Here is a 26313-nt window from a genome sequence, read left to right as displayed (position 1 = left end):
GCCGCCGCCGGGCCTGCGCTCAGCCCCGTGCCACCTGTGGTCCACCTGACCCTGCGCCAGGCTGGTGATGACTTCTCCCGTCGCTACCGCCGCGACTTCGCCGAGATGTCCAGCCAGCTGCACCTGACGCCCTTCACCGCGAGGGGACGCTTTGCCACGGTGGTGGAGGAGCTTTTCAGGGATGGGGTGAACTGGGGGAGGATTGTGGCCTTCTTTGAGTTCGGTGGGGTCATGTGTGTGGAGAGCGTCAACCGGGAGATGTCGCCCCTGGTGGACAGCATCGCCCTGTGGATGACCGAGTACCTGAATCGGCACCTGCACACCTGGATCCAGGATAACGGAGGCTGGGTAGGTGCATGTCTGGGTGAATGTGCGTCTGGGCGAGATGTCTCGGGTCTGAGACGCGGTGCTTGGAGGGTGGGAGGGCTTCTGGGCCACCGCAGGCTGGTGAGCCAGTGAAGTAAAGTCGGGTTTGTTGCTTCCTACGAAGCTCTCCCTGCCAACAGCGCTGTGATCGTTCCTTTGCGTCCAGAGTGTTTTCCTTGCTTGCCAGCTGTTGAGGTTCAAAGATCCAGCATTTGCTGCCCAGTAAGATCTTAGGATAAATGGTACCCCTTCAGGGTTTCTGAAACCGGGGGTCAAAGGATCCCCAGCATCACCTTTACCTGGCCTCAGTCATTTGTTGAAATCAGAGATTTCAGGGACCACCCACTCATGAACCAGGCCCCAGGTTGGGCCCTGGCAATCCACATCCTGAATAAGCTCTCCTGGGGTTTTTTCTTTGTACTAAAATTTGAGAACCACCCAGTTGGAAGAACACTGCACCAGAGGACCAAAGGCATGCCTTCATGCCTTTTCTGACTCACTCGGTAAAATCTACCCAAAGGGGAAACCTGGTGTAGCCCCTTTCCCTGGAAAGCTTGGCCGTGTTTCTGAAGAGGTAAGCCGACTTTCCAGAAGCCCAGGGACTGTAACCTACAGTGTGTGCCGCCTTCCCAGTGGGCCTGATTTGCCTTGCAGAACGTTCGGCTATGGATGCTTTACTTTATCTCATCAGTGACGGGATTTGTATTGGCTGCATACCTTGTGTTCTATTTCTAGAACTGGTGTATAGTTTTACAGCTTACTTGAATTTTAGTATCTTCTCCTTTTCATCACCTAGAATCCACAGCATTTGGTGGTTTCCTCTGCTGAACAAACTTGCCTCTACAGTATCTGCATGAAGCATGGAAGAATTGGTTCTTAGCAGTGAATTCTCTCATGCTCTGACTTCAGTTGAAGTGATTGATGCCTGTAGTTGGGAAGAACATCTGTGAGATGATTTTTTTTCCGGTTCTGGGCTAGGTTGAGCTTCCATCATGTTACTGTAAAGTTCTTTTTGTGTGTGTGGTTCTTTGAGGAGGGGCATGCAGATCCTAAGACTAAAAAATTATGATCGACGTCTGTACCTTGTATCTAAAATTATTAGTTTAGGAAAAAGCAACAGGAATAATTCGTCTGGAATTTTTTTTCAGACTTTTTTGTTTTAATCTGAAGAATTACCTTTGAAAAAGGGTGCAATTCAGTGCTTCCTTTTATAGTCTCCAGGGAGAATTACAAATATTATTATTTTATAGGACCTAACAGGAGCAAAAAACCTAGAAATGATTACCAGTGGATTTGATTTCAAGAAGCACGTTAACGTATTTTACTACAGTTTACAAAGTGTGCTGATGTTACAGGGCCAAAAAGAGAAAAGGCCAGGAAGAGTTAGGTGACTGACATAAACATCTGATCCCACTCGTCTGAAGTTGATAAAATATTGATGCCACTCTCCAGTGTTTAAAAGTAAAATTGACCAAAATATTCCCCCATTTAAAGCTCTAAAATTTAATGCTTTCTGTAAATTATTTTTTGAGATCCCATATTATCAGATCTTTAATAATTCTAGACGAATTCACTAAAGGGTAAAAATATTTTTGTTAAATACTTAGTTCAGTAGATGGTTTTATTTTTAAGCACCATAACCAAAGAGGTAGGGGACCTCCACACTCCAAAAAGATCAGTTTAAGACCAAAGTAAAACTGATTTAACAGTTTTATTCATATTTTTATGAAAAATAAAATATTAAACTTCCTAGTTGAAAGAAAGCCAAGGTGGTAACTGCCCTCTATCGAGTCATTTAATAAAAAGATGGGAAATGAAGACATGTTTACGATTGAAATTAAGATGGAAGCTTGATCTTTGTTGTTGAGTTGTAGCGATCGACAATTGAGTTTTCTTTTTCAGTGAAGGTTCACTCTTTTCTCCTTTCAAAATGTAGTTTCTATAGTAGACCTGATCTTTGTGGTCAATAGGTATCTGAGGTTAATAAACGTTGAGGCTACATTTATGATGCCAAACCACAAAGATGTACCGTGGAACATGATAAAAACTTGCTTGATAAAACCTCTTATAGTAGAAGTAAATCGAGAGCAGCACAAATGGCTGATGAGTTAAAATGTATAGTTTTCAGAACTACATGTAGATGGATGACTATAGGAAAACAAATTTGGCCAAAAAAAAAGAAAATGCAATCAATTTGGAATAAAAGTGGTATATCTGAGAGTTGTAAATGATTCACTTGTCCTTTCAAATGTGCGTTATTAATCTAAATTTTTGTTTTAGGCATCTGGCATACAGACATTTTCCTCCAAATTTGCATCAGTAAGGGTTGCATCTCCAATAATATATTACGTCGTACAGTGTAAAGTACTCTTGATAACGATAGTAAAGTACTCTTGATAATGATAGTAAAGTTTCAGAAGAGAGCTTGCACATTCTTTTGACATTCGACAATAATGTGCACGACTCCAGGACTCAGTGGATCAGATCATTTACTGGATATGTGCTAATGGCGGCTTTATATGTACAGCCCTCTTTCTTTGCTGCTGCTGATGAAAAATCAGACCATTTTGAGGTGGAGGAAACTGCAGTCCATGTTTCATGACTTGGAGAAAGCAGGGCTTTGGAATGATAGGTGTCTGAGAGATGGTCCCAGAAGCTTACAAATTAAATAAAGACTAAAGAAGAAATTGGGTGTAGTGTGGAGTGTGGCTTTATTCCTAAGTCTGAATAAGGCATCCTGTGGCATCCAGGGAGAGGCAGGACAGAGAGAGTAGCGAGATGGCAGCAGTTCTAGGGAATGTCTAAGACCCTGCTGGTCAAAATGTGGTTCGTAGACCTGTAGCCTGGGCATCACCTGGGAGCTTCTTAGAGATGCAGAATCTCGGGTCCCACCCCAGAGCTACTGAGTCAGAATCTGTGGTTTACATGATCTACAGGTGTTCAGGGGCACGTTAAAGTTAGAGATGCTGGCTACCATCATCTACTATTTCTAGGGATACCTTTTAGGAATAATGACAATCTGGGATGGATCCTACAGTGTCCCTTTCCATTGGCTTCACAGGTCCGTAGTATTACTCAGAATACTGAATGTGTCCCAGATGTCCCCTGGAGTGATCTGACCCTTAGAAGAAATAGGTTGGAATGAAAGAGAGAGAGGAGATAAATCATGATAAGCTCAGTCTTCTCAAGAATGTTTTCCGTGGTAGCTACAGTGTGTATTGGCATCACCCATTAAAATAAGATAGCTTTTCTGTGCCAATTCAAGGCAGACATCTCTCTTTTAAAAGTTCCCATTGGTTATTATTTCATCCCGTGGGATACAGTTTAAATTCTGTAGATGGGTTTAATGGTCCTGAGACTGCTTAAAGACGAAGGGACTCTTGCAGGCAAAGGGTCGAGATATGGGCAAGTTGGTGGTGAGTGAAAATTGATAATACCCTCCAAACCGAGAATGGTGACATTTAGTTTTGTGTCTTAAAAGACAATGAGAGGTGGGCTACTAAAAGGATGCGATGGCTTAAATGGGAGACTGGCTTCATTTTGTTGATGATGTGGTGTGCCTTTTTTGTTTTTCTTTTGGTCTTTGGTTTAGGGAGACAGAAACTGACTTCTGCACATCCAGGTGGAGGCTAGCTCCCTTTTTATCAGCTGGTCAACAAATTTCTCTTTTCTGTATGTGGTCTACAGCCACCAAAACATCTGATTAACTGGAAAGCAGCCCCATTCTCATGCCAGTGTGCAAAATACATAAAAAAGCTTCAGTTTTCTAGTGGCTGAGTATCATCGGCTTATGGTCAATTTTGGCAGCAAAATGAGATTAAAAATAACCTGAAGACGATCCAGTCTTAAATAATATATTTAATGATGAACTTTCCTTGGGAAAGTGCATCTTTCTGCCTGCTAAGAATCACATGACCCCTTTCAATAATTCATTTTGTAGGAAAAAAATACATTATTGCTCATAGAGTTTCTAGTCATGTGCTATTGGGTGATTATATTTCTGGACCTTTGTAAAATTTTATAGTTCACTCGGTTCTCTTCTGTTTTAGGGCTTTTGTTGCTTTTGCTTTTTAACGTCTGGTGAAAACATGGCTTTCTTGTGCGCATCCTGTTACTTTTAGCTGTGCTTTCTAGTGAGAACTGATTGATCTTTTTAGCAATCCTTGATTGAACTGGGACTGATTGCTTAAATGTCATTAGGTCCCACAGCATACCAGGTAACGGAAAAACACAGTTTTGTTTTGTTTTTTCTCTTTTTTTTATAGCCAAACTCTTACAGTTTTTCCTTATCTCTATTCCTGGTCTCCATCGGCTTTTTAGAGGAATGATAAATCCACTCATACAGCAGGTGTGTGGGCACCGTATACATTTTAACAGTGGTCTGTCCCACTCAGCACGCCCCCAAACCCATTTCTGAGGTCACTCATTATGTCTTAGCAATAGTTTAGCAAAGCAGGATTTCAGCAGAAGTGCATTCGCGCTGGAAAAACAACACTGTCTTTGTAGTGTACAAGCAGAAAGGTTTTTCCCCCCAGAGATATATTGTATTTGAGGTTCAAAGGTTCTGTTAAACCTTTTTAAAGTAATCTAATATCACCTTATTCAGGTATAGCAATAACCTCAAAAGCTGGTCACCTTTCCCCTAGCTACATACAGAGACCATGCAGTGAATTTACTTCCCTCTGAAGCTTCTCTTTCATTCCTCTTGGTTTAGTTCAAACAAAAATTAGTGTTTGACGTCTGAATGGGGTTAACGATGAAAATCAGGCAAGGACCGAGACAGTGATTCGACAGATGGGGTGGGTTGGGGGCACGGGAAGGAAAGCTCTACCTGCCTCCTGGGTGACCTCGCAGGCTACAGCCTGATGGGCGTGATCCGAGACTCGCGGAGGGAAAAGGGAAAGAAACTAAGTGTATGTTATTTTGCATATAGGTCGAACTTGGTCTAACAAAGTGATTTCTAACCATGTGGCTGTTCACATGTGCGTTAGGCTTGATTTAAATAGGAGAAATGTAGATAATTTTTGAAATTCTGTATAACACAGACATATGCATATGAGAACTGAAAGGTAAGGGGAGTTCCCTTGTTTAATATTTACCCATTAATCACTCTTTATACACATTGAGAAGACTTAATAAACACTAGTCCACAGTTCTTAAAGTATTTTCATTAGTTCTTTTTAAGTAAAAGGCAATCAAAGTTCTGCTTAGGATGGCTAGAATAGCTTCATTTGAAGAACTGTCTTTCTTAAATCTTATGTGGAAAGATACAAGGTGATTTTTGAATCGGATCAGGCGTTCTTCCTTAGGGGAGGCAAAAAAAGCTTCTGTTTTAGTTTCAGGTTATAGCACCATTCTGCTTATTAGGAGGCTTCTCCTCCAAAACGCTGTTTGCAGGAATCCCTAGTCCACGTGGCCCTTGCCCTCGTGGCTCTCTGTCTTTAAATGGAGATTGTAAAACTTTTGAAATTACAACAAAGCTGTTCCCATTTTTAGAAGTGTTTTTGCAGGTTGCCTCTTGTTCTGATATCTGCTCAATTCTGTAGTGCCAACTAGTTTTCTGCTCATTATTTGCCAGACAAAAGATAAAGCCAGATGTCTTTCAGTGAGAATGATGATTGAGTGATTACTCCTGTCTCTCCAAAGCCATTTGGGCTTTCTCACAGCGACCCCACCCCATCGGCCGTGACTGTCCCCTGCCTGCCCATGATCCCGCCACAGTGAGACCTCGTTGGTGTAGCTCCTTGTTATCGTCCAACACGCGAAAGGTGGGACTCACCTGAAGAGCATTATTGTCTGGACACCAGCAAAAGGGAGCAGAAAAGGGGGCTGACCGAAGCTGGCATCGACCCCTGCTCCAATCTTGCTATAGGCAACAGAGCAAGGACAGATTTTATCAGCAGAGATGATGCTTTCCCTCCAGAGCTCACTAATTCCTGTGCGGGGAAAAAGGTGGAATCTGCTGGCAGAATTCTTCCTTGCTCTGATCTCTGCGGGGTGAGATGACAGTGGAGGTTATACAGAAGCCTTAGATAAAATTTCGACTGACTAAACTGCATGAAAATAGCTTACACTAAAGACACTTCCCCAAACGCCCTCTTCGCCATGTGAGAAAGGGACTCTCCCTGACATGCCGGGGTGGCCATTTGTAGCGATATGCTAAGGAGCTCCTTGGGCAGCGTTCTTGGGCAACTCACCCGATTCTACGAGAAGGTTCACTGTAGAATCTACCTCTCTTACACGTCCCACGCGGAGCGCGCACTCCGCTGGGGAACCCTCAATTCGGGAAATTCGTATGTCCATGCCGCTCTTGGTTTTGCCTTCAGAATTTCAGGAATAGAGCCATATTCATGTTTAGTTAATAATCAGCTCACCAGCTCTCTGGGGCTTCAGTGTAATGAGTCAGAAGCTCATGATCGGCTTCACTCTCCTCTTGACTCCTGAAAACAACCCGGGACCCACTGTGTCAAGCGAAGCTTTAATTTTTCAAGGGAGATTTTGCCACTGAGACCAATACCGATACCTCTTTCTTGTGGCAGTTCCAGTTACTCTATTTCTCTGTTTTTAATTATCTTAAGCCGTGAGAGAGTATAGCGAGTTTGTCCATTTTAATGCTTGGAGCACCAAACTTAGGGATCGGTGTTGCCAGTTGTCTTTTCTTGACTTTTTCCAACTCTTCTTAACCAGGACTAACATTTCTTCTGCTTTACAACACGATGAATGTTATATCTGTGTATTAACTGCTATTGAATTGCAGCCAAATATTCCATTCAGCTGCATTAGAATTTTCTAAGAGAATATGGGACAAATACTTAGTCCTGTTCCTTCAGTGCCTATTTACAGCAAATATTACCTTCTTACAATTAGGCTAGGAATAAAATTAATTATGAATTATATCATCAGCTTTAGATATTGATTTCTCTATCTCTTTGGAAGAAAAGCAAGTACTTAAAGAATGCCAGTTGGCTCTTTTGAGTTTAAAATTTCAAGACTATCTCCTAGTTATGCCTATTGTGAATTCCAGCCAGCATCTCTCTTTCCTTTTTAACACTGGAAACTTTTAGAGGTGGTTTTGAGCTATTTCAGAACAAAATTGTAAGTACGATGAGGCAGAGCCACTTACTAAATATTAAAGTGACAGTATAAGAAGAAAAGGGTTTGAAGATGGCTTAATCAAGGAAAATGAGCAATTGTTCGTGAAATTTAACTCCGAGTTCCTAGTAACCAGGACAATGATGGAAATGGAAAGGATTATACAGATCTTACTGTTTCAGATAGCATGTACACTGTCTTTTTCACAGAAAAAAAAACAAACAAACAAAACCCACATTTATTGAGGGCCTACTACGTGCAAAGCTCTATGCCAGGTGTTTTAGTTGAGTGAAAAATGTCTAAGATAACCTTTGCCTTCAAGCAACTTACCGGCCAATAATGAGACTATGATAAGTGCGCAAGTACGTTACTGTGCTCCTGGACACACTTTAGTGGATGGAGAGATTCAGTCCAGGTAGAAGAGGATCTAGAAGAGTTTTGTGCCAGAGGTGATAGGTGAGAGCTGTGGGGAGAGGGCATCTCAAGTAGATGGACCAGAGGAGTCAAAGCAGGCTGGAGTATATGAGGCATCTTTAGGGAATAAAGTCAAGTGTCAAGTGTTGAGGGTTGGACCTGACTGGGACATAGAGATCTCTCATAAGGTAAGACTGGGTCCTAAGTTGAGAGGTTTGCGTTTAACTTGGTAGCCATTGAAAGGACATTGAAAGGGTTCTGAGACAGAAGTGTGGGCTTGCAGGAGATCGACAGTGACTAAGGCTGGACGGTGGGAGACCAGGTAGGAGGCGTGAACCATGATGTCAGAGCAGGGAATGGAAAAGACAGGACAGATGTGGGAGATGGCACAGAAGTCACAGTGAAGGGCTGATGACAGATTGAATGGGGGATGGAAAGAAGCAAAGGACTCAAGGTTGAAACCCAGCTGGTTCAAAAAATGATTTGTTCCTAAGAGAGAGAGGAACTATCAGAACAGTTACGGAATGCGATGAAATTAACTTTGGACGTTTCTAACTTGAGCTTCCAGTAGGATCCATCCAAATGGAAATGCCCAGCAGCAATTGGCCTTCAGGACCTGGAGCTTGAGAGAGAAGTTGGGGCTAGAATACAGTGTGCCTGTCCCCAGCGTCTTGTAGATTTCTCATTTTCTTCTTTCATTTCCCAAAGTGGTCCTAAATGCCCCTGCTGAGTCTGACTTCTTTTATTACTGCCGTTCCCACAATGCTCTTCTCCGAAAGTCCTCTGCGGACTTCTGCGGATGGAGTTGAGGTGATTAACTTAAGAGTTTTAGTGTTCAAAGCTTGGCTTCCCATTACCAGTTTGCCCACTTAAAAAAGAATTCAACTTGAGTCAGATTAGTTTTGTTCCAGTTCTAAAAGTATCCTCCATTTGTGGTCTTATAAAATCAAGGTATTCTTCAGTGAAATTTCATTCAATAAAAGAATCCTCCTATTAAATTTACCCTGGCACCTAGCATAATAGGTCATGGAGCACACAGTGATTGTCGAATCAATGAATTAATAAAAGGATTATGTTAGAGGCATTTGGGGCAGCTAAGTCACCCTAACCAGCTAAGGTTCTCCAGTCCCCTATAACAGTGCATGTGTGTTCCAAATGTCCCATCCCACAGGTTCATTAGTATTTAATAGAAATGAAAAAAGAAAAATACCTATTAACTTTTGATTTCATCCTTCATCGTCAAATTGAAAAAGTGTGTCTACCTGAAGAGAAATTGTCTAGATTTTGCTTTATATTAAACATTCAACTTTCATTAGTCCTTAAGGCTCATATAAGACACTAGCCTATTGAGCATCACGTTATATCTGTTACACAAAGAACACAGGCACACACTCCACATATATGAAGGCGGAGTTGCCTTCAATCTTCGTGTTCTATATCTCAAGTCCCGTCCAGACTGTGAAGGTCTAGATGTCTGAGATTATTCGTCACCTCATTATTAAAAGAAGCCAGGGCTTGTCCAAGGTTCTCAACGGGAACAAGGTGGGTTTTTCCCTCTGATGAGTGTTGTTGCTCAAACATAAAAGAACCTACAGCATGCAAGTCCTGGGGATAGATGGTCCTGTAGTTCTCATCCATGGAAACAGGCAGCCAGCGGCAGGCAGAAGTCAGGACAGCTCCGTGTTCCCAGAGGCAAGAGAACCTAAGATTTCATTTCTCCAGCCACAGACCAAGGAGAGGACCACACCAGGGCCTCATGGACGAAAACACTGCCTGGCCGGGCAGCTTTGGGCCAAGTTCTCTGTTCTTGTTGAAGCGAGCATCACAGCCTTTCTGTGGTTTTTTACCAACTGGTGGAATTTGTATTTGGAGGCTCCTCGTCCCCTGGCATGAAGCAAAGTCCAAGTGATTTTGCTCACCATTTGTCATCTGTTGGAGAAAGATGGTATGATTTGTTTACTTGTAATGAAGCTTGACCGTACTTCTCAAGGGACTTTTTAAAAGGAGGGATGTGTCAGCTTACAGATTTGTCCCCATGAATGAAACCACAGCAAATTTTCTCCTCTCCCCCATCCTCCCTTCCTCCCGTTTCTTCAGTGACCATCTGCGCGTCGTGTTAGCACTGCCAGACCCTCTTCAAGTGGCTTATCTATGAGTGAATTCAGAAACTTCAAATTATAAAGGACATCCAGATAATTGGCCTGTTTTCCAAAGTGTCCGTCCCCTGTGCTGCTGCCAGATTCCTTCTTAATGAATACATCCAGTGACAGTGGGATTCTTGAGCTTGTCCGTATCCGTGAGAAAATGAGCTTCCCTGCTTTGTAACAGCTTGCGGCTCAGGGAAAAAAAAAAAAATGACAGCCATTGCACAAATTTCCTTTGATTGTAGTTTTCTTTCCCATAAATGATACTTTGAGAATACACTTAAGGGGTTATTAGTTTTCTATTTCATGCTTGGCCTGTGTGTGAGAATAACACAAGCTGTCACTGCAAATCAGTAGCTAAACATGCTTTGTCTGGTTAATGTGAGCATTTAATATCTGGCTCAATTAAAAATTAACCGATGAGAGTACATGTCAAATGGAATTTGAAAATACCTTTTGCAAGGAATATTGAAAGGGCATGACCGATGAGTAAATTAGTGGTTTGACGATGTGGAGATTTGGGGAGATTTAATATGAGTTGAGACACTTGACACTCCCTTCAAATCTCTCTACCTGTTGGGCTCATTATTAGAAAGGCAGCCCTCGTTCTTAATAGTAAGGACTCACTTGCATCTCTGTCTTCTGGAGAATAATTGGTTTTTGCGTGTGTGTGCTGGATTGTACAGCGAAAGCAGACAGGAGATCAGTTATTCATTTATCCCACACAGTTTTTAAAAAATGGAGGCCAGTAGCTGGGGAAGTGGATACGGGATGGAAATAGCTTACGGGCTGGGGCGTCAAGATCATAAACCAGCAGCTGCAGTCGAGCAGTAGAGCTGGGAGAGAAGCAGCGTTGCCACGGTAGGGGCATTTAGGATGGAGGAGGTTTTCCCAGGAGAGGAGGCTGAGCCTGCAGGATGAGCTGGAGTCAACCTAGCGGAGTGGGAAGGAGCGGGCAGCGTGTGGCCAGGAGTCAGGCAGCATGGGCTGGAGTGAGGAGTGCCCATCGAAAGATGATGCCGGAGATGTACCGCCACGGAGGACCTTGTTCTAAGAAGAAGGTCATCCTGGCTCCACTTCATTGACTTAATGAGACTGGGGAGGAATTAGTGACAGATCGGAGGCTGGCTCAGAAGAGGGGCGGGACACTGTGCACCCCACCTAGAGGGATGGCAAGAAATTGAGAGATTTTTTAAAAAGATGATTGACTTGAATGCTTCAAAACATTGCTCATTCTTTTTCAGTTAGTGGTCTTTTCCTGCAGTCCTTTTGAAAAGAATGTGGTCCTTGTTTTGGTTGCATATGAGTGTTTTCCCCTCTTGTGTCCCATTCTGTTAACACTGCCTAGTGGGAAAAACTTATTTTTTAAAAAAATTCACATCGTAATAAATCTTCATTAACAACCAGTTAAAATGAAAGTGTATTTGAAGAACGCATTCATGTATGAAAAACTGTTTTCATAGCGTTTGCTCCTCCGGGTGAAAAAGTTACAACAGCGTTATCTTGCCCTCGTGGAGGATTTTAAATTTTCCGAAGGAATTTCGTGTCTGCCAGCCCATTCGATCTTCCCAAGAACCCTAGGCAAGTCAGGTATTATATTCTCACTTCTCTCTGCCTCCCTCTCCCCACACCCCTTATTGTTATTTGTTTATTCTCACGTGAAAAGAAAACTTCGCCTAACAAAGCTACAGGAGAGGCAGTGAGTCAGGAGGAGCTGATGCTTATTCCCAGACTTACACTGTGCTGCCGTCTTGGGGTACGTTTTCATAAGGACACCAGAGTCCTTGATAGAAATTGCTTCTAAACTAGTATATCTACTTTTGAAGAGCTGCTGCTTTTTATCTAAAAAATGTTCAAGGAAATTAAAAGGGAGTCTTGTTTCAGGTTAGTCTGCCCCCCTTTGATTCAGCCTTGAAGGGTTTGATGTATGCAGCACGGGGGGGCATCCAGCTGCTGGTCTTCTCCTGCTCATGCATTTGCTCAAGACCCAGCGGGTGTGCTTGGCAGGTGGATGGTGGACTTGACCTTGTACCCCCATCTCAGGGGGATAGCTGTGTGATGGACATGAATTTTCTCTAAAACTCCACGTGACGGTTCTAGAAAACAGCCCCTTTTGACAGGGGACGGGTGGGATTGCATGAACACAGACGATCGTCTTTGATGGTTGGTATCTGACGCGCAACCCATGTTTTTACTTAACGTTAAAATTGGGCTCTTCTCTTTAGGTTACCAACCTGAATTTGGTGAGTGTGAAGTGCTTATCGGATTTTAAAAATGGTGGAGCCTTTAGGATTCTCAGAGTGTCTACAGGGCATGTAACTACATTAATTCTCATTCATTCAGCAAATATTTATAAGGGCGCTGGAGTTGTAATAGAAAACATGACAGCCAAGGACTTTCTATACCCCTCATGAATTCAACATTATGGGAAAGTCAGAACAGTACACAGGCAAACAATGTACTATAAGGGCTACAGTGTAACAAAAACAGGACACATTGATACAGCAGTGCCGATAGGACAGTATTAACTTCTTAAATTAGTCTTTGAGTTTCTTCTAGTCTTGTTGCAATTTACACAGAGAAGGTTGAAATCAGTGTTCTTCCTTAAAATTAATATGTGTATATTAATTTTAATATATATACACACACATATATGTATAATGCAGCTTATTAGTTTAGAATGGGTTACCGTACACAATATAGAATTAAAGATTTCTCCTGTTTTTCGCTAAACTGGAAAGCTTTTCCCTCACGTCTACTGACCCTTACATTTTCCCCATTTCTATTTACCACAACATCGACCAATGGCCTCAGTCACCGAAAGTCAGGAGGAAGGAAGGAAACTAGCATTTATGGAATCCCAATATGTGCCAGACTCTGGGTGTAACACTTTTATGACTAGATTACTTAACCCCAATAACCTCTCCTGAGGGTAGGAAGTAGAATTGTAGATGAGGAAACAGAGGTTCTGCAAAGTCATGTAACTTCGCCTAGTAAGAGGCAAAAGCAGATTTTTAAGGCAATCCCAGTTTTAATCGATGTCTTCTGACACTTAAAAACGTTTTTAAAAATTTAAAACAAACCTATTCAAAATAACAATTTAATGCATGTGACTTTGGTTTCTATCTATCATCTATCTACTTACTTACGGTGACTTCGGTTAACAGAATCCAGTAAGTTTCAGGTGTACGGTTCAACAGTAAAACATATATATTGCATTGTGTGTTCACCGCCTATTATTTTTTTTTCTGTCACCACATATTTGACTCCTTTTACGCCATCAACCTCCTCACCCCCCTCAGCCCCCTCATCCCCCCGCCCCCGGTAACCACTAGTCTATTGTCCATGTCCTTGAGTAGTGATATCATGTGATTCTTAACTTTTTCAGTCTGGTTTATTTCGCTTAGCATGATTATCTCTAGGTCCATCCAGGTTGTCACAAATGGCAGTATTTCATCTCTCCTTCTGGCTGAGTAATATTCCATTGTATATATGTACCACAGCTTCTTGAGCCTATCATCTATCATAGGACACTTTGGTTGCTTCCATGTCCTAGGCTCTGTGAATAGTGCTGCTATGAACATCGATGTGCAAATACCTTTTTGGATATAGGTTTTCAAGTCTTTGGGGTAAATACCCAGTAGAGGGATTGGTGGATCATATGGTGGATCCATTCTTAGTTTTTTGAGGAATCCACATACTATTTCCCATAGTGTCTGTACCAATTTGCAGTCCCACCAGTAGTATATGAGGGTTCCTTTTTCTCCACATCCTCTCCAACACTTATTACTTGTCCTGTTGATAACAGCTATTCTAACAGGTGTGAGATGGTATCTCATTGTTTTAATTTGCATTTCTCTCATAGCAAAGTTGAGCATCCTTTCATATATTTGTTGGCCTTTTTATGTCTTCTTGGGAGAAGGGTCTGTTCAGGACCTCTGCCCATTTTTTAATTGGATTGTTTGTTTTTGTTGTTGTTGTTAAGTTATATGAGTTCTTTGTATATTTTTGATATCAGGCTCTTGTCAGAGACGTTGCTTACAAATATATTTTCCCATTTGGATGGTTGTCTCTTTACCTTGCTGACAGTTTCTTTTGCTGTGCAGAAGCTTTTTAGTGACTTTTTGGTTTCTTTTGTGTCTCTTTAAGAAGCCAATTACCCATCCTTATTTTGGTAGCTAGGAGGTGAAGTTTTTCACAGCATGGATTTTTTAAAAGGTCTTTCTGTTTAGAAGAGAGAGAAACATTGTATTTCCATGTCTCTCCCTTTTAGCTCCAGAGTCTCTGTAAACAACCTTTGAAAAATAAGTAGTGATCATTGCTTCATAGGAAGACCAGACACCTGATTCAGAGGCGGTCCTAGGGGTCAGTGTGTGCGTGTGTGTTTCTGTGGGAATAACAAATCCACAGTCTTCTCCTGGTTCAAGAGAAATGATCTCACTGTCCAGTTGTAACCTGCCTAATGCCGTAATCAGAAGGTGGGAAAGTCTGTGGTTCTCCCTCGGGTGTGATGCTCAGCCCTTCGCTGTTCTTATTTTAGGCATATGACCTTAAGTGTTTTTTTTTTTTTTTCAGAGTCCAGAGGTGGAATGACATGTTACTCAAGTTTACAAGATGATGATGTATCTGTTTTTATATTTAGCTGTAAATTTTATTCTACTCATAAACAAACCCACCTCTAGCAACCAGGGTGTATCAAAAGAGAGTTATTTCCATTCCCCTTGGTTTAATTTGGATACATTTTGGCCTAGAACGGCACAGTGTTTCCATAATAACATCTGAACAGGATGCTGCCTTGTTGATTTGCAGGGCTCAGGGAGTTTCACCGTGGGCCAGGAAACAACTTTCTTAAAAGAAACTTAAAACATGAAATTGACAAGATAGGAAACTCTTACTAGGCTTCTTCTTAAACTACTCTTTTTTTCCCTGCTTTCTCATTAATTTACATTTCTCTGTGTGATTAAACACATATAGATTGAATACTTAACTAATTATAGGTTCATGTGCCGAATAAGGAACTCAGATTCAGAAGGGGGGTGGGGAGGACTTTTAAAAGCTTTGTTTAAGAAAGCATATATATATTTTTAAAAATTAAATTGAACATTTCTCCCAGGCACAAAATGTTATAACTTTTAGAGCAGAACTTCATGGTATTTATAAGGAAGCCAAAAAGGAAGGGAACTTATTATTCAGGCAGAGGGACAATAGTAACCTTTCATTAAGCGAGGCAGAGTTCAACATCGGGCTCCCCAAACCCCGGGATCTGTGTTAGTGGAACCAAGCACGGCACCAGCTCCACTATTTCCTCCGTCTTTTATGGTCCAGCCTTTAAAAAATGTTGATCCAATATCATCTAAAATGTCTCATTTATAAGCTGTAACGCAACAGTATAATATTTGAAAGGCTGCTTTATGAACTTTTAGAAATCCTTAAAATTCTAATCACTTCAGATAATTGGGATCTTTGTTCTTAAATGGCTCTAGGTGTGACCAATTAGTCATAGGGACCGATCTCAGGACAGGAGAAGGTGAGGTGTGGGTTCGGTGCCCAAGGTGGGCTCCCTGGTTTCCAGCGTGAAGAGGAGAAAGCCATGCTCTTTTCTTGGCCTCGGTTCTCCCTGAGATTATCCAGGGTGTCCCCGTGGAAGCGAAGAAAAGCAGCCATTTGTCCCCAGTATTGTCATTTGTGAAGGAAAGGCCTTTATGACTGCAACGTCCATTAATGCCCTCGAGATCTCTGTTTGGCAGTTATGATCCTGAACACAGCTTGGGACTAGAAAGTTAATTTCAACCCTTGCTCTGCAGAAGGATGTCACAAAATTTTCATGCTAACGGTCACACTCATTACTCATAAGAACTTACCCATCGTTCTTAACAGGTGTGCTTATTTTAAACTACACATACAGTGGCAAAACATATATAACATGAAATTTACCGTTTTAACCATTAAACTATTTTTAAGCGTGCGGTTCAGTGGCATTAAGCATATTCATAGGGTTGTGCGACTCTCCCCACGATCCATCTCTAGAACTTTTTCATCACCCCAAAGTGAAACTCTGAAACCATGAAGCAGTAACTCCCCGTTCCCTCCTCCCCCAGTCCCCCTGAATTTGACTACTCTGGGTGCCTCATGTAAGTAGAATCATACAGTATTTGTGTCTGGCTTATTTTGTTTAGCATAATGTGTTCAGGGTTCATCCATGTTGTAGCATGAGTCAGAATTTTATTTCTCTTAAGGGTGAATAATTTCCCACCCAGTTTTTTTTATGCGCAGTTTCTCACAAGGTTGGTCATCATTTTCTTCCCAGTCAATGGAAACAGCAAACATACTCAATTTGTACTGAGTTGGTAGTGGAGGCCTGAAAATTTCTAGAAAAATTGTTTTCGGAATCTTATCGTAGGGAAGAAGAGAGAAATGTCATTAAAACCAGCCCAACTCAGCCCTTCGCAAGGAAACAGTCACAATAGAGTGTGATCAGCCTGGGACATGGGACCAGAAGTACCCCCCTCAAAAAAAACCCCTCAAAACAGCCCGGGAAGTAAGAAACGCAGCCATCTGAGCCTCCTCTGTGTGGCACAGACAGGAATGAAGCTCTCAGCCGCCCTCAAGGTCATCCCTGAGTTGCAGCTCAGGACCATCTTACTTAGTCCTAACGGTGCTGCCGAGTCATCAGGACTGGGTGGCTCTCCGTAGGAAGAGCTGAATCGTGCAGAGAGAGTGGGGTAGTAAGTTTCAGAAATAGCTCCATTCCGAATGGTTAACATTTTTAAAAAGTTTTGGCTTCAGTCATCTGAAAAATCCACTTATGCGAAATGATTTGTTCCACAACGCGGTGAACGAGCGGAAGCGAAGCAGTCGTAGGACAGGAATAAAGTGAAAACTGGCTGAGAGACACGAACTGGCATCGCCTTACCTGTTACGGTTCCCCTCCCTCGTCTCTTTAGAGGAGAGGATTAACAGGCGCTTGACTCACGTGGCTGTGGATGTTGTTATTTCTGGGGGAGTTTTTTGCTGTGTTGCTAGATCTAAATTATCCTTTAAATGATCATAGTTGCATTGTTCGCATATTTTGAGTAGCCGACCTACCCCGCTGTGTGGCCCGTAGGAACTGCCTTAACTGAGCGTCTGCCTCGTGACTTCATCGTGAAGCCTTTGTGCAGAACAACGTGCTCATCTGCTCATGCAGCCTTCTCTGCGCCTGCAGGGTTTCTGGACATGTTCTCTGACCTGGTGGAGGGCGGTTTCCTGGGGAAGCAGACACACGGTCGGAAATAGGACAATCCAGTGAGTTTTTCCTGGGAAAGCAAAGGATGGCTTCCTGGAGGAGGTGCCATTCGGCCTGGGTCTAGAAGGATAAGTAAGAGCTTGGCCCGTGGAGAAGGGGAAAGGATACCACGTGCAAATAAAACATGTACTAGAAGGGTCTGACAGAGGTGGGCAGGACCAGAGTCTAGGGGCGACGGGGTGAAATGGGAGGGAGACGAAGCTGGGGGATGGTCGAGGCTGACGCACCAGGGCCCCTGAGTGTCTCCTCGAGGAACTTAGGTGTGATGTTTCATGCAGTGGAGAGCCAGTGAAGGTTTCTAGCAGGGTAGTGATTTTCCGTTGGTGATAGAGGGGGCAGCGGGAAGCCAGATGGGCAGGTGTCCATCTTGGGATGGGGCCAAGCAGCTGTGCCTGGACACCTGCCCCATCTTCCCACTGGGATGACATGACCAGGAAAGACATTTCAGAGGAAGAGTCAACAGGTTGGGTATAGGAGTTGAGGAATGTGGATATGATGAATTGGATCATCACTGAATGCTCAGTGCTTAGTGCAGCGCAAGCACATAGTAGGTGCCCAATAAATATCAACTGACTGAGTGCATAGACAGTCATTGGCAGTGTTTAAAGGACACCCTGGCCACACTCATGATGTCCAAAGGGTGTGTACTCCGTGTCGACCCGCTCTGACCATTCTGTCTGTGTTAGTGCATCGACTTCTTGCAGGAGCCCAGGGAAGTTGGCATGTTTTTATCCTTGTCTCGCAGACGAGGCCTGGAGAGGTGACTGATTACGGCTGCTTCGGGGGTTGAGCTGGAATTCGAACGCAGGCGTCTGAGGAGTACTCGGTGCTCTTCATCACAATAGTCTGTTACTTCTCTTCTGGAGTTTCCTGGAAGCGGCCTCTACCACGGCCCCAGAAGTGATGACTCGGGGCAAACATAACCAGCGACAGGATGCAGAAAAGCCTGTTTAGGAAACCATTTATCTTGCGTAGACATACCATCCGAGATGACCTTTCGTAGAAATAACAGTCACGGTAATAACAGCACCACAGTCTTTACCCTGGCATAAGAAACCAGTTTTGTAATGAAAATGGAATTTCTCTGGGAAATAGTCCTGGGGAGAGAGAGTCAGTTGAGATAAAATAACAAAACGTAAACCAGGATCCGTGTGTCTCCTTCCATACTTGCCTTCTCTGTTGTGTCATTGACTTTGTGCACTTGTCGTCTTCAGATTGGGCCCGGGCCTCAAGGGGAGAGAGGGGAAGTGTGTGTGCCTAGAGGTAGCCGTCCCTCACCTGGAGTTTGCCTTCCTCATGCCTGGCTAGAAGGAGGGGCGTTCTTGAGAGTGAACGTTGCCTTCAGGATGGAGGCCTGTGGCTTTCCGGAATGTAGGGTGGCGAGTTTGGTCTCCCAGGTGGCCCGCGGGCCGGAACCTAAGCGCCGTGGCGGTCAGGTGTGTGCCGTCACGGACCGTGACAGCCCCAGCCGAAGCTGTGTTTTCATGCCGTAGGTCAGGCCGGCACGTAAAATAAGCTCTTGTCATAACAAAGGATGCAGCCGACGGATTAGATCTTGGAGTTCCTGCCCTCATTCACCCCAGAGGACACTGATTTTCATGTCAGTGTGGGAAGGGATTCCGTTTTCGTGCTGATTCTAGTTGGGGGGGATCTGTCTTGCTCTCCCACCCTCATAACTGGTGATAAATCGTGGTGGCCACGGCAGCATGGAGAAGGAGTGAGGGCCTGGAAGCCCAGCCAAGCTCTCTTAGCTCCCATTCTATGCAGATTTGCTGAACAGAACGCAAATGATTTCGCAGTACTGCAGGACCCGGGGACAAGCGCTCGTCGGTTTGCAGCGCGCAGTCTCCCCGGGCTTTTAGCGGCAGCAGCTTTAGAGGCAAAGACAGGCGTGCAGCGAGGCAGGGTAAGGACGGTTGGGGAGGAGCGGGCGCCCCCGTCCGTGGACACCGTGCCTGGAGTTTCAGCCACAACTTTCTTCTCCCCTGCAAGCCCAGACTTCTGGGTTTTGAGAACAGGAAAAGGTCAACACAGGCAAATGCTCTGTCCAGTCCTTGATGGAGGGATCTTGTCCCAAAGATGTTCCATGGTCACTGCCTCTATCCAAACCCTTGGGCACCCCCCACATACTGATTGGGCATTTATTCACTGCAAGGCGCCAACAAAGAAAAAAAAAAAAAACGGCTCAGAGGCACCATCAAAGTGTGGAGCCATGTGCCGTGTCTGAAAATCTTCTCCTGCGTTGTCCCGTGTAGCGGCCACTAGCCACGTGCGGCTGCCGGGCACGTGGAATATGGCCAGTCCAGATGGGGTTGTGATTGGAATGAAAAATACACACCGATTTCAAAGACTTAGTGTGAAACGATGGGCATGAAATGTTTTATTAGTAGTTTTTGTTAATTGCGTGTTGACATGATGGTATTTGGGACATACTGGTTTAAGTAAAATACATGTGGCCACTAGGAAATTTAAAATTACATATGTGGCTCGTATTATATTTCGATTGGACAGTGCTGCTCTAGACAGCTAACCACTTATTGCACAGCGCGGTCACCTTTTTCTTCCCCAGTTCGGCAATTACTCGGTAGTAGGGCAGAAAGACCTTTTCTTTTTGCACGGGCGGGATTCAGTTGAGGCAGCTTCATGGCCCAGGTGTGCCCCCTGTACAAAGTGTGTACACATCCAGGTTCTCGTTGACCCCACCGTTGGCCCACCGAGGCAGGCAGGCAGGGAGCCTGGCCACACAGTGACCCATGGAAATACTTGTATTCCATACCAAAGATAATAGAACAGAGTCCGGTTTAGAAGTAAATGTTTATATGTGTGTGTAAATGGACACAGACGTGCCCTGCAGCTGGCTAATGTGACACATTAGGTGAAGATCATAACTGATACTCGGTGAAAAAGGTTCGACGCGTGTCGAATTTTGAGACCCATCAGGTCAAGGCAGGGTTTGGGTGGTAGGCAGGTTGTCATGACGAGGAGGATGTTTCTTCTGATGCGAGCCAGCTTTTACCATGTCAGATTCCTGGCAGCGTGAACCCAAGGTCACCTGTCAAAAAGGCCTGAGATCGAGGGCAGTCATCCGCAGGGTGGAAGGACAAGGCAGGTACCCTGGACCAAAGAGGCAAGGGGTCAGATCCAGGAAGTCACCTCGTAGCATTTGCAACACCAAAGGTGTTTTACCAACAGCCAGTTCTCCAAAGCTCTGGACGTCAGCTGGGTGCCCTGTCACTTAATTCAGTTCTGACACTATCTGGGGCTAGTATCAGGTTCCTCAGGCAAAAGGCTCAGTCCCACAAGACTGCCCTCACTGTGGACACCAGTCAAGGGCCTGGGCCGCTCACACTTCTGACCGACCGGCTATAAGTCTATAAGTCAGAGGTTCCCATGACCCCCGCTTCGTGTTAGACTGATTCACAGGACTCAAGAAAACACTTTCCTATGGCTGGTTCGTTATAAAAGACACAACCTGGAAACAGCCAGATGGAAGGGGTGCAGAGGGCGAGGGGTGCAGGGAGGCGTGAAGCAGCCCGGGAGCTCTCCGAACCCCCGAGTCGGGTTCTCATGGAGGTTTCATTAGATGGGCCCAATCGATTAACTCACTGGCCGATGCGATTGACTCAGCTTTCAGCCCCTCTCCTCTTCCTGACGGGCTGAAAGTTCCAAACTTGCCAGTCCTGCCTTGGTCTTTCTGTGACCAGCCCCCACCCTGAAGCTATCTAGGGATCCCAGTCACCAGGCATCTCATTAGCATGCAAAAGATGCCCTAGAGATTCCAAGGGTCTTTCAAGTCTTATGTCAGGAACTGGGGACTAAGACCGAATATTGTAACAACAAATGTTCCTGTCACCCCTGTCACTCAGGAAAGGACAAGGGTTTCAGGAGCTCTGTGCCAGGAACTGGAGAAGGAGACCAGAGGTACGTTTATTATGTCACAGCGTCCCACACTGAATATGGTCAGAGGACAGAGTCTGGGAGCCACGCTCCTGGGGAGGTGGCGAGAAGCTACCCAGGTACAGAAGAGGCAGGTGTGGAGAGCGAGGACAGTGCACACTTGGGGCCCTCCTGGAACTTGCCGTTTGGGGGCACATCACGCACTTTTCTGAGTTTCAGTTTCTTCATCTGCAGAGGAGGGTCTCTCATGGAAAGTTCGTGATTCTGTGAGTTTGGAAGGCCAGCGAGTGAGCAAGAATGGTGTTGCCAAGCTGTCGATCACAGCTCAGGGGTTTGCTTCCTGCTGCTGATCTTTCTTCTGATACACTTGGGGACACGGGGGGCCCCGGTAAATGTGGTTATTGGCCTGGACCGTTCATTTGGCCGTGAGTGGGACGGGGGTTGGGTCTGGGATTATCTTACAGGTGATCGTTTTATACACGTATTTTAGTGTAATACCTAAACACATTTTTACCTATTTGTCTTTCTTGGCTCTGTCTGCTCTCCCTATTCCTGTACTTTCGATGAGGTATAATTATTTCTTATTTTATATCTTGAGAGTCTAGTGTTATGCAGGTAGTAATTCCCTCGCGTTGATCATAGGCTTTTGTAAATGATGGCTTGTTCTCTGTAACTATGGCCTTTGCCTTATACTTCCTATAAATTAAGGAGCTTCTGGGCTGTAGATGAGTGACATAAAATTGTAACTGCTTTTTCTTTTTAAAGACTATATTTTAATTGCTTTTAGTAGGTGTAAGAGACAGAAGCCCTGGGATCTTGAGATAGCTTCGGATCTTGTAGAGAAGCACCACGGAGTGCGTTTCCCCGCTGAGGGTTCCAGCCACCGCTTCAGCCTCATGCTTTGCGCTGAGGAGCCTGGCATCGTTTCTATAGGAATGAAAAGATTGGCAGAGCTGCCCTAGACAGCAGCACCACAAAACACTGTGGCAGAAGGTTTGGTCTACATACCAAGGCAGCCGGAGTATTAATTGCATTCTCTGTGATCACGAAAAAAGGCGCCAAATTATTTTCTTCATGTTTTAAGAATGACAGGCTTTCGCTCTGCCAACTCGAAGCATCGTGGTGTCGCACGGAAAGATGTTAGATTTGAAAAAAAAAAAGTGTAGCCGCGAATATCTCTGGTAAGCAGCGAGTTCCTAACAAAGATCTGCAGGTGAGCTGTTTCCTGCTGGTACCTGGAGAGGTCTGGGAGCAGGGCGAGGGCGAGTTTCCATAAATCCGCATGACCTGTTCAGGTGTTTCCCGCTTTGAAATCTTACCTGAATTGGAAATCTTACTGTAATTTTTGAAATGGGGATTTTTCAAGTTGCCAGCTGCCAGTCAATCCCGTTTTTCTCTGTGTTCGCGGGTGGACTGGAGAAAAGGTGGTCATGGCGATGTCCAGATGTGCTTAACTGACCCCCCACCAGGCCCTGAGCAAACGCACACTCAGGACTCCTCTGCATACCCAGGTCCTCCAGCCCTGCTGTCCCCTGCTGTCCCCTGCTGTCCCGTGCCGCCACTCCTTTGAGCCTGTCGCTCCCGCTGTGGGACTCTGCTACCTGCTCGGCTCATACTCACGCCATTCTTCCCGGTCACTGTCACCTCTGAACTCGGGGAGGAGATTCTGTCAGCTGTCGGTGACGGGTTTGCTGGGTTGGGAGGAGAGTACGCGAAGCAGGTGTCAGTCTGCACGTTGGGGATTTTCCTGGGCTGAGCACCGTCATGTGGTGCAGCACCCCACCCTCCCTTCACGGCCTCCGAAAAAGAGAAGTAGGGGCGAGGCTCGTGTTCGGGGTTTGAGTCTGTTTTGGTTTAGAATGTTCAGTGGGTCAGAGAGTGTTTCGTTCTGGGCCGTGCCGCCCGGAGAAGTATTTTGATTTCACGTGATTCAACCTCGTCTCCCCATGGCTGCTTTTCTACTGACTTGTGGGGTGGTGGCTCGGCCTGCCGGGGGGCCGGCTGGGGTCGTCCCGGTGCGCATGTCCCACGTTCACTTGCCTCTTCTGGGTTCCCCTGTCTGAGCACCCCTCCGACAAAGCAGGGCTAAGCAGCCACCAGGTCGGGGTTCGAGAACCGTCGCTGACATCACTTGTCACCTGCAGCAGTGGGGAGGGGCCGAGACTGTGATGACCTCCTTCTGTGTCCGGGCCTGTTTGCCCGCTGCACGCGGTGGACTCGCTTTTCCTCCCTGGTGCGTGGTGCGGGGGACGCCTCGCTCACTCTGTGGAACCTTCTGCAGCAGAAGCCTTTCCTGACAGTCCCTCCCCTGCCTCCCCCCCGCCCACACACACCTGTCACACCCACAGGATCAAGGAGCACTGCAAAGGGCCATTCCTCAGTGTCCTGACTCGTGGCTGGAGAGCCGTTCATTCAAGCCCTTGGTGACCGTGGGGCCGTCACACTTTTTTTTCAGACCTTTTTGTCTGCAGCCGTTAACAGGGCAGTAGCCCTTGGTGACCGTGGGGCCGTCACACTTTTTTTCAGACCATTTCGTCTGCAGCCCGTTAACAGGGCAGTCACCCTCGTGTGTGTGTGTGTGTGTGTGTGTGTGTGCGCGTGCGTGCGTGTGCGTGCCTCACCCTTTAGTATCAGAATGCAACTCCCAGCCTAGAATTGTGTATTTAAGTGCAGTACACAAAATCTGGATGATTTATTAAATGTTTTGCACAATTCGGATAGAAAGCCTTTCTGAAATTTTGTATTTCCAGTGTTCACCTTAGTCTATGAGATTGCCATTCTTTTACGTCTCAGATGATGGTAAAATTGATTGTCTTAGCCAGGATACTTGTGAGAATTAAAAAAGGTGTTACTAATTATTACACTGGGCCATCAGGGTAAACTGGGATGGTCCCGGGCAAACGCACCTGTAGTAATAATCTCGAACGTATCCGCCTTTTACAGAATTGGGAACGATGATGATGATGATGATGATGATGATGATTTTGGTTTCGCGCTGAGTCCTTTCAGCATTTTCCTGAAAACCACATGAACTGTTTCGTAGGTGTCTGTGTCATTATAAGCCCCCCTCCAAGCAAATGCCCTAGAACCAGTCTAGTTGACCTGTCGAGGTTTGCCTTGGGTCTTAGCTGAGGGACTCTGCATTTGCTCCCTCGTGAGGCAGCCAGATCGCAGGCTCCTGATGCACTGCTCTCCCACGAGCTCTACGCTGCTTTAAAGTGGCTTCTAGCCTTGGACTCTAATTGAACTCCCTTCTGGTGGGATTCTTCTCTTTTAGAAATTCATTTCTTTGTTTAGGCGGCTAAGAAGAGGAAGAAGAGACATTTGCTAGATTCTCTGTTTCAGTGAGGTTGCCTTCTATCTTTCCTACATGAAAATGAAATGCATATAAATTTTTTTAAAGCATTTTTGTTCTTTTTATTGAGGGGGAAAAAAAAAAAGACCCTTGAGTACCCCAGGGCCTTGATTCTGTGACAGAGAGGTTGCAAATGAACTGATTCAGAAGGATTTGCTCGCCCTCGGGCTGTGCAATGTGCTTTCGGGAGCGCTGTCAAGAGTCGGAATAGGCCTCCTTGGTTGAAATGGCAAATCCAAGAAGGTGGGAGCTATGTCGGTGTAACTTCTGGTGAAGGCCGCCCCCCGTGCAGGACACTTGATGGGTCTGGTTCCCAGGGTGAATGACGATCTGCTGAAGAGTGTCGGGCCGTAGGTGACAGTAGCTGTCCAACTAGGTCGTGTTCCCATCAACACTGTCTTGCGAGTCTTCGATAAAGAAGAGTGATGACTTTTTGAACGATGCAGTATTTTTTTTTTTTTTTTTATAACCATGAACTTCCATCTCCCGAGTCAAAATAATAATACATTTTGGGAACAATCTAGAGATTCTTTCAACAAATAAGGAAAAATGAAAACCAAGCATACAGGCTTCAAGAATTTGATATTGGAAGACAGTCAGCTTTGTGTCTTACTAAGTAACTCTTTTTGAAAACCGTCCCCATTTTTTGCTTTTTTTTTTTTTTTTTTTTGCACTTTTCAGTCTGCAGCTAAATTAGGCCACAGGAAAAGGATAGGGTACCTTCAAAGAGACAGCTGGGTCGGCTGATTTCTTTCTCTTTGTGGAAAACAGCTGTGGGCGCCGAGGGCAGAAGTCAGACTTTTGTTCCACGCAAAGGTGGGAAAAGGTTTGGTCTTGAGACATGTCACCCTTCCGTGGAGGAGTTCACAGCTGTGGAGCTGCGTTCTCAACATCTTCGAGGCGTTGGAAACGTGTCGATAAGGACCTGGGAAAGAGGGGTGAGGGGGATGAGGGGTGGGAGTAGGAAAGAAACATTCGTCCTACACAGCACTCACATCTTCTCTTGTTTTTCTCTCTGTGGTGGCTGCGGAGTAAATGTACTAGATGATTCGTTTCCATCGCCTTCTACCAAACAGAAGTTCTTAGGCCAGCCCTTCGGTACTTGCTTCCTGCCGAGTGAAGCATGAGCTAAGTCTGTAAGGAGAGCCGGCCAGAGCAGAGCGATGGGCGATATTTCCCTCCTTCCATCCTGTGCTTCCTCACCTGGAATTCTAACAGCGGAGTTTAGCGCGAGCCGTGTCAAAAGTGATCGCTGCTGTTGCCTTTCTTATCAACGAGGTTGTTTTATGTCTAATTAAAATGTCAATTTTAGGAATTCTGTTTTGCTTCGAAAGACGTGTCCCAAGGTAATCTGTTGTTGAGTACATGGTTTGGAAGGTCGTTTAATACCGTTCACCTTGACTCCTCCCCCACCGCCCCTATTTTTTTAAGTGTCCTCCATCCCTACAGCGTCACCAGCACCTGTAAGCGGCTGATTCTCAAATGGGGACGTCGGAAACCCCCAGTGCTGCTTCCCTACTGTTTCCTGACAGGCCTTTCCACCTGGATTCCTTGTTGACAGCTCCCCTTTAACACGTAGTCAGAACATTTAATTCAGGACTAAACTCATCGTCACCCTTCCGAAACCTTTCTCGGACTCAGCATTTTCTCTTCGCGCCACTGCTGTTCTCCAGATCACGGAGGCTCTGGACTTAGGATGCCTTCGGACTGTTTCTGCTCGCTCCCTCCGCGGGGAGTGCAGAGACCCTGTTGTTCCTGAT

General features: G+C 45.1%; 1 protein-coding gene across 1 annotated transcript in view; it reads left to right on the top strand.

The window, feature by feature from the left end:
• BCL2 (BCL2, apoptosis regulator) overlaps positions 1–26313 on the top strand; it is a 167377-nt gene that overhangs the window by 1037 nt on the left and 140027 nt on the right. Inside the window, exon 2 of the mRNA XM_006913717.3 lies at positions 1–348. This exon is cut by the window's left edge and continues 477 nt beyond it. Coding sequence (XP_006913779.1) covers positions 1–348 — 348 coding nt within the window. The remainder of the gene's footprint in view (positions 349–26313) is intronic.

This window comes from Pteropus alecto, unplaced genomic scaffold (genome assembly GCF_000325575.1).
Source record: "Pteropus alecto unplaced genomic scaffold, ASM32557v1 scaffold14, whole genome shotgun sequence".
In the NCBI taxonomy this organism is placed as follows: Eukaryota; Metazoa; Chordata; class Mammalia; order Chiroptera; family Pteropodidae; genus Pteropus; species Pteropus alecto.
This window is presented reverse-complemented; position numbering and strand designations above follow the sequence as displayed.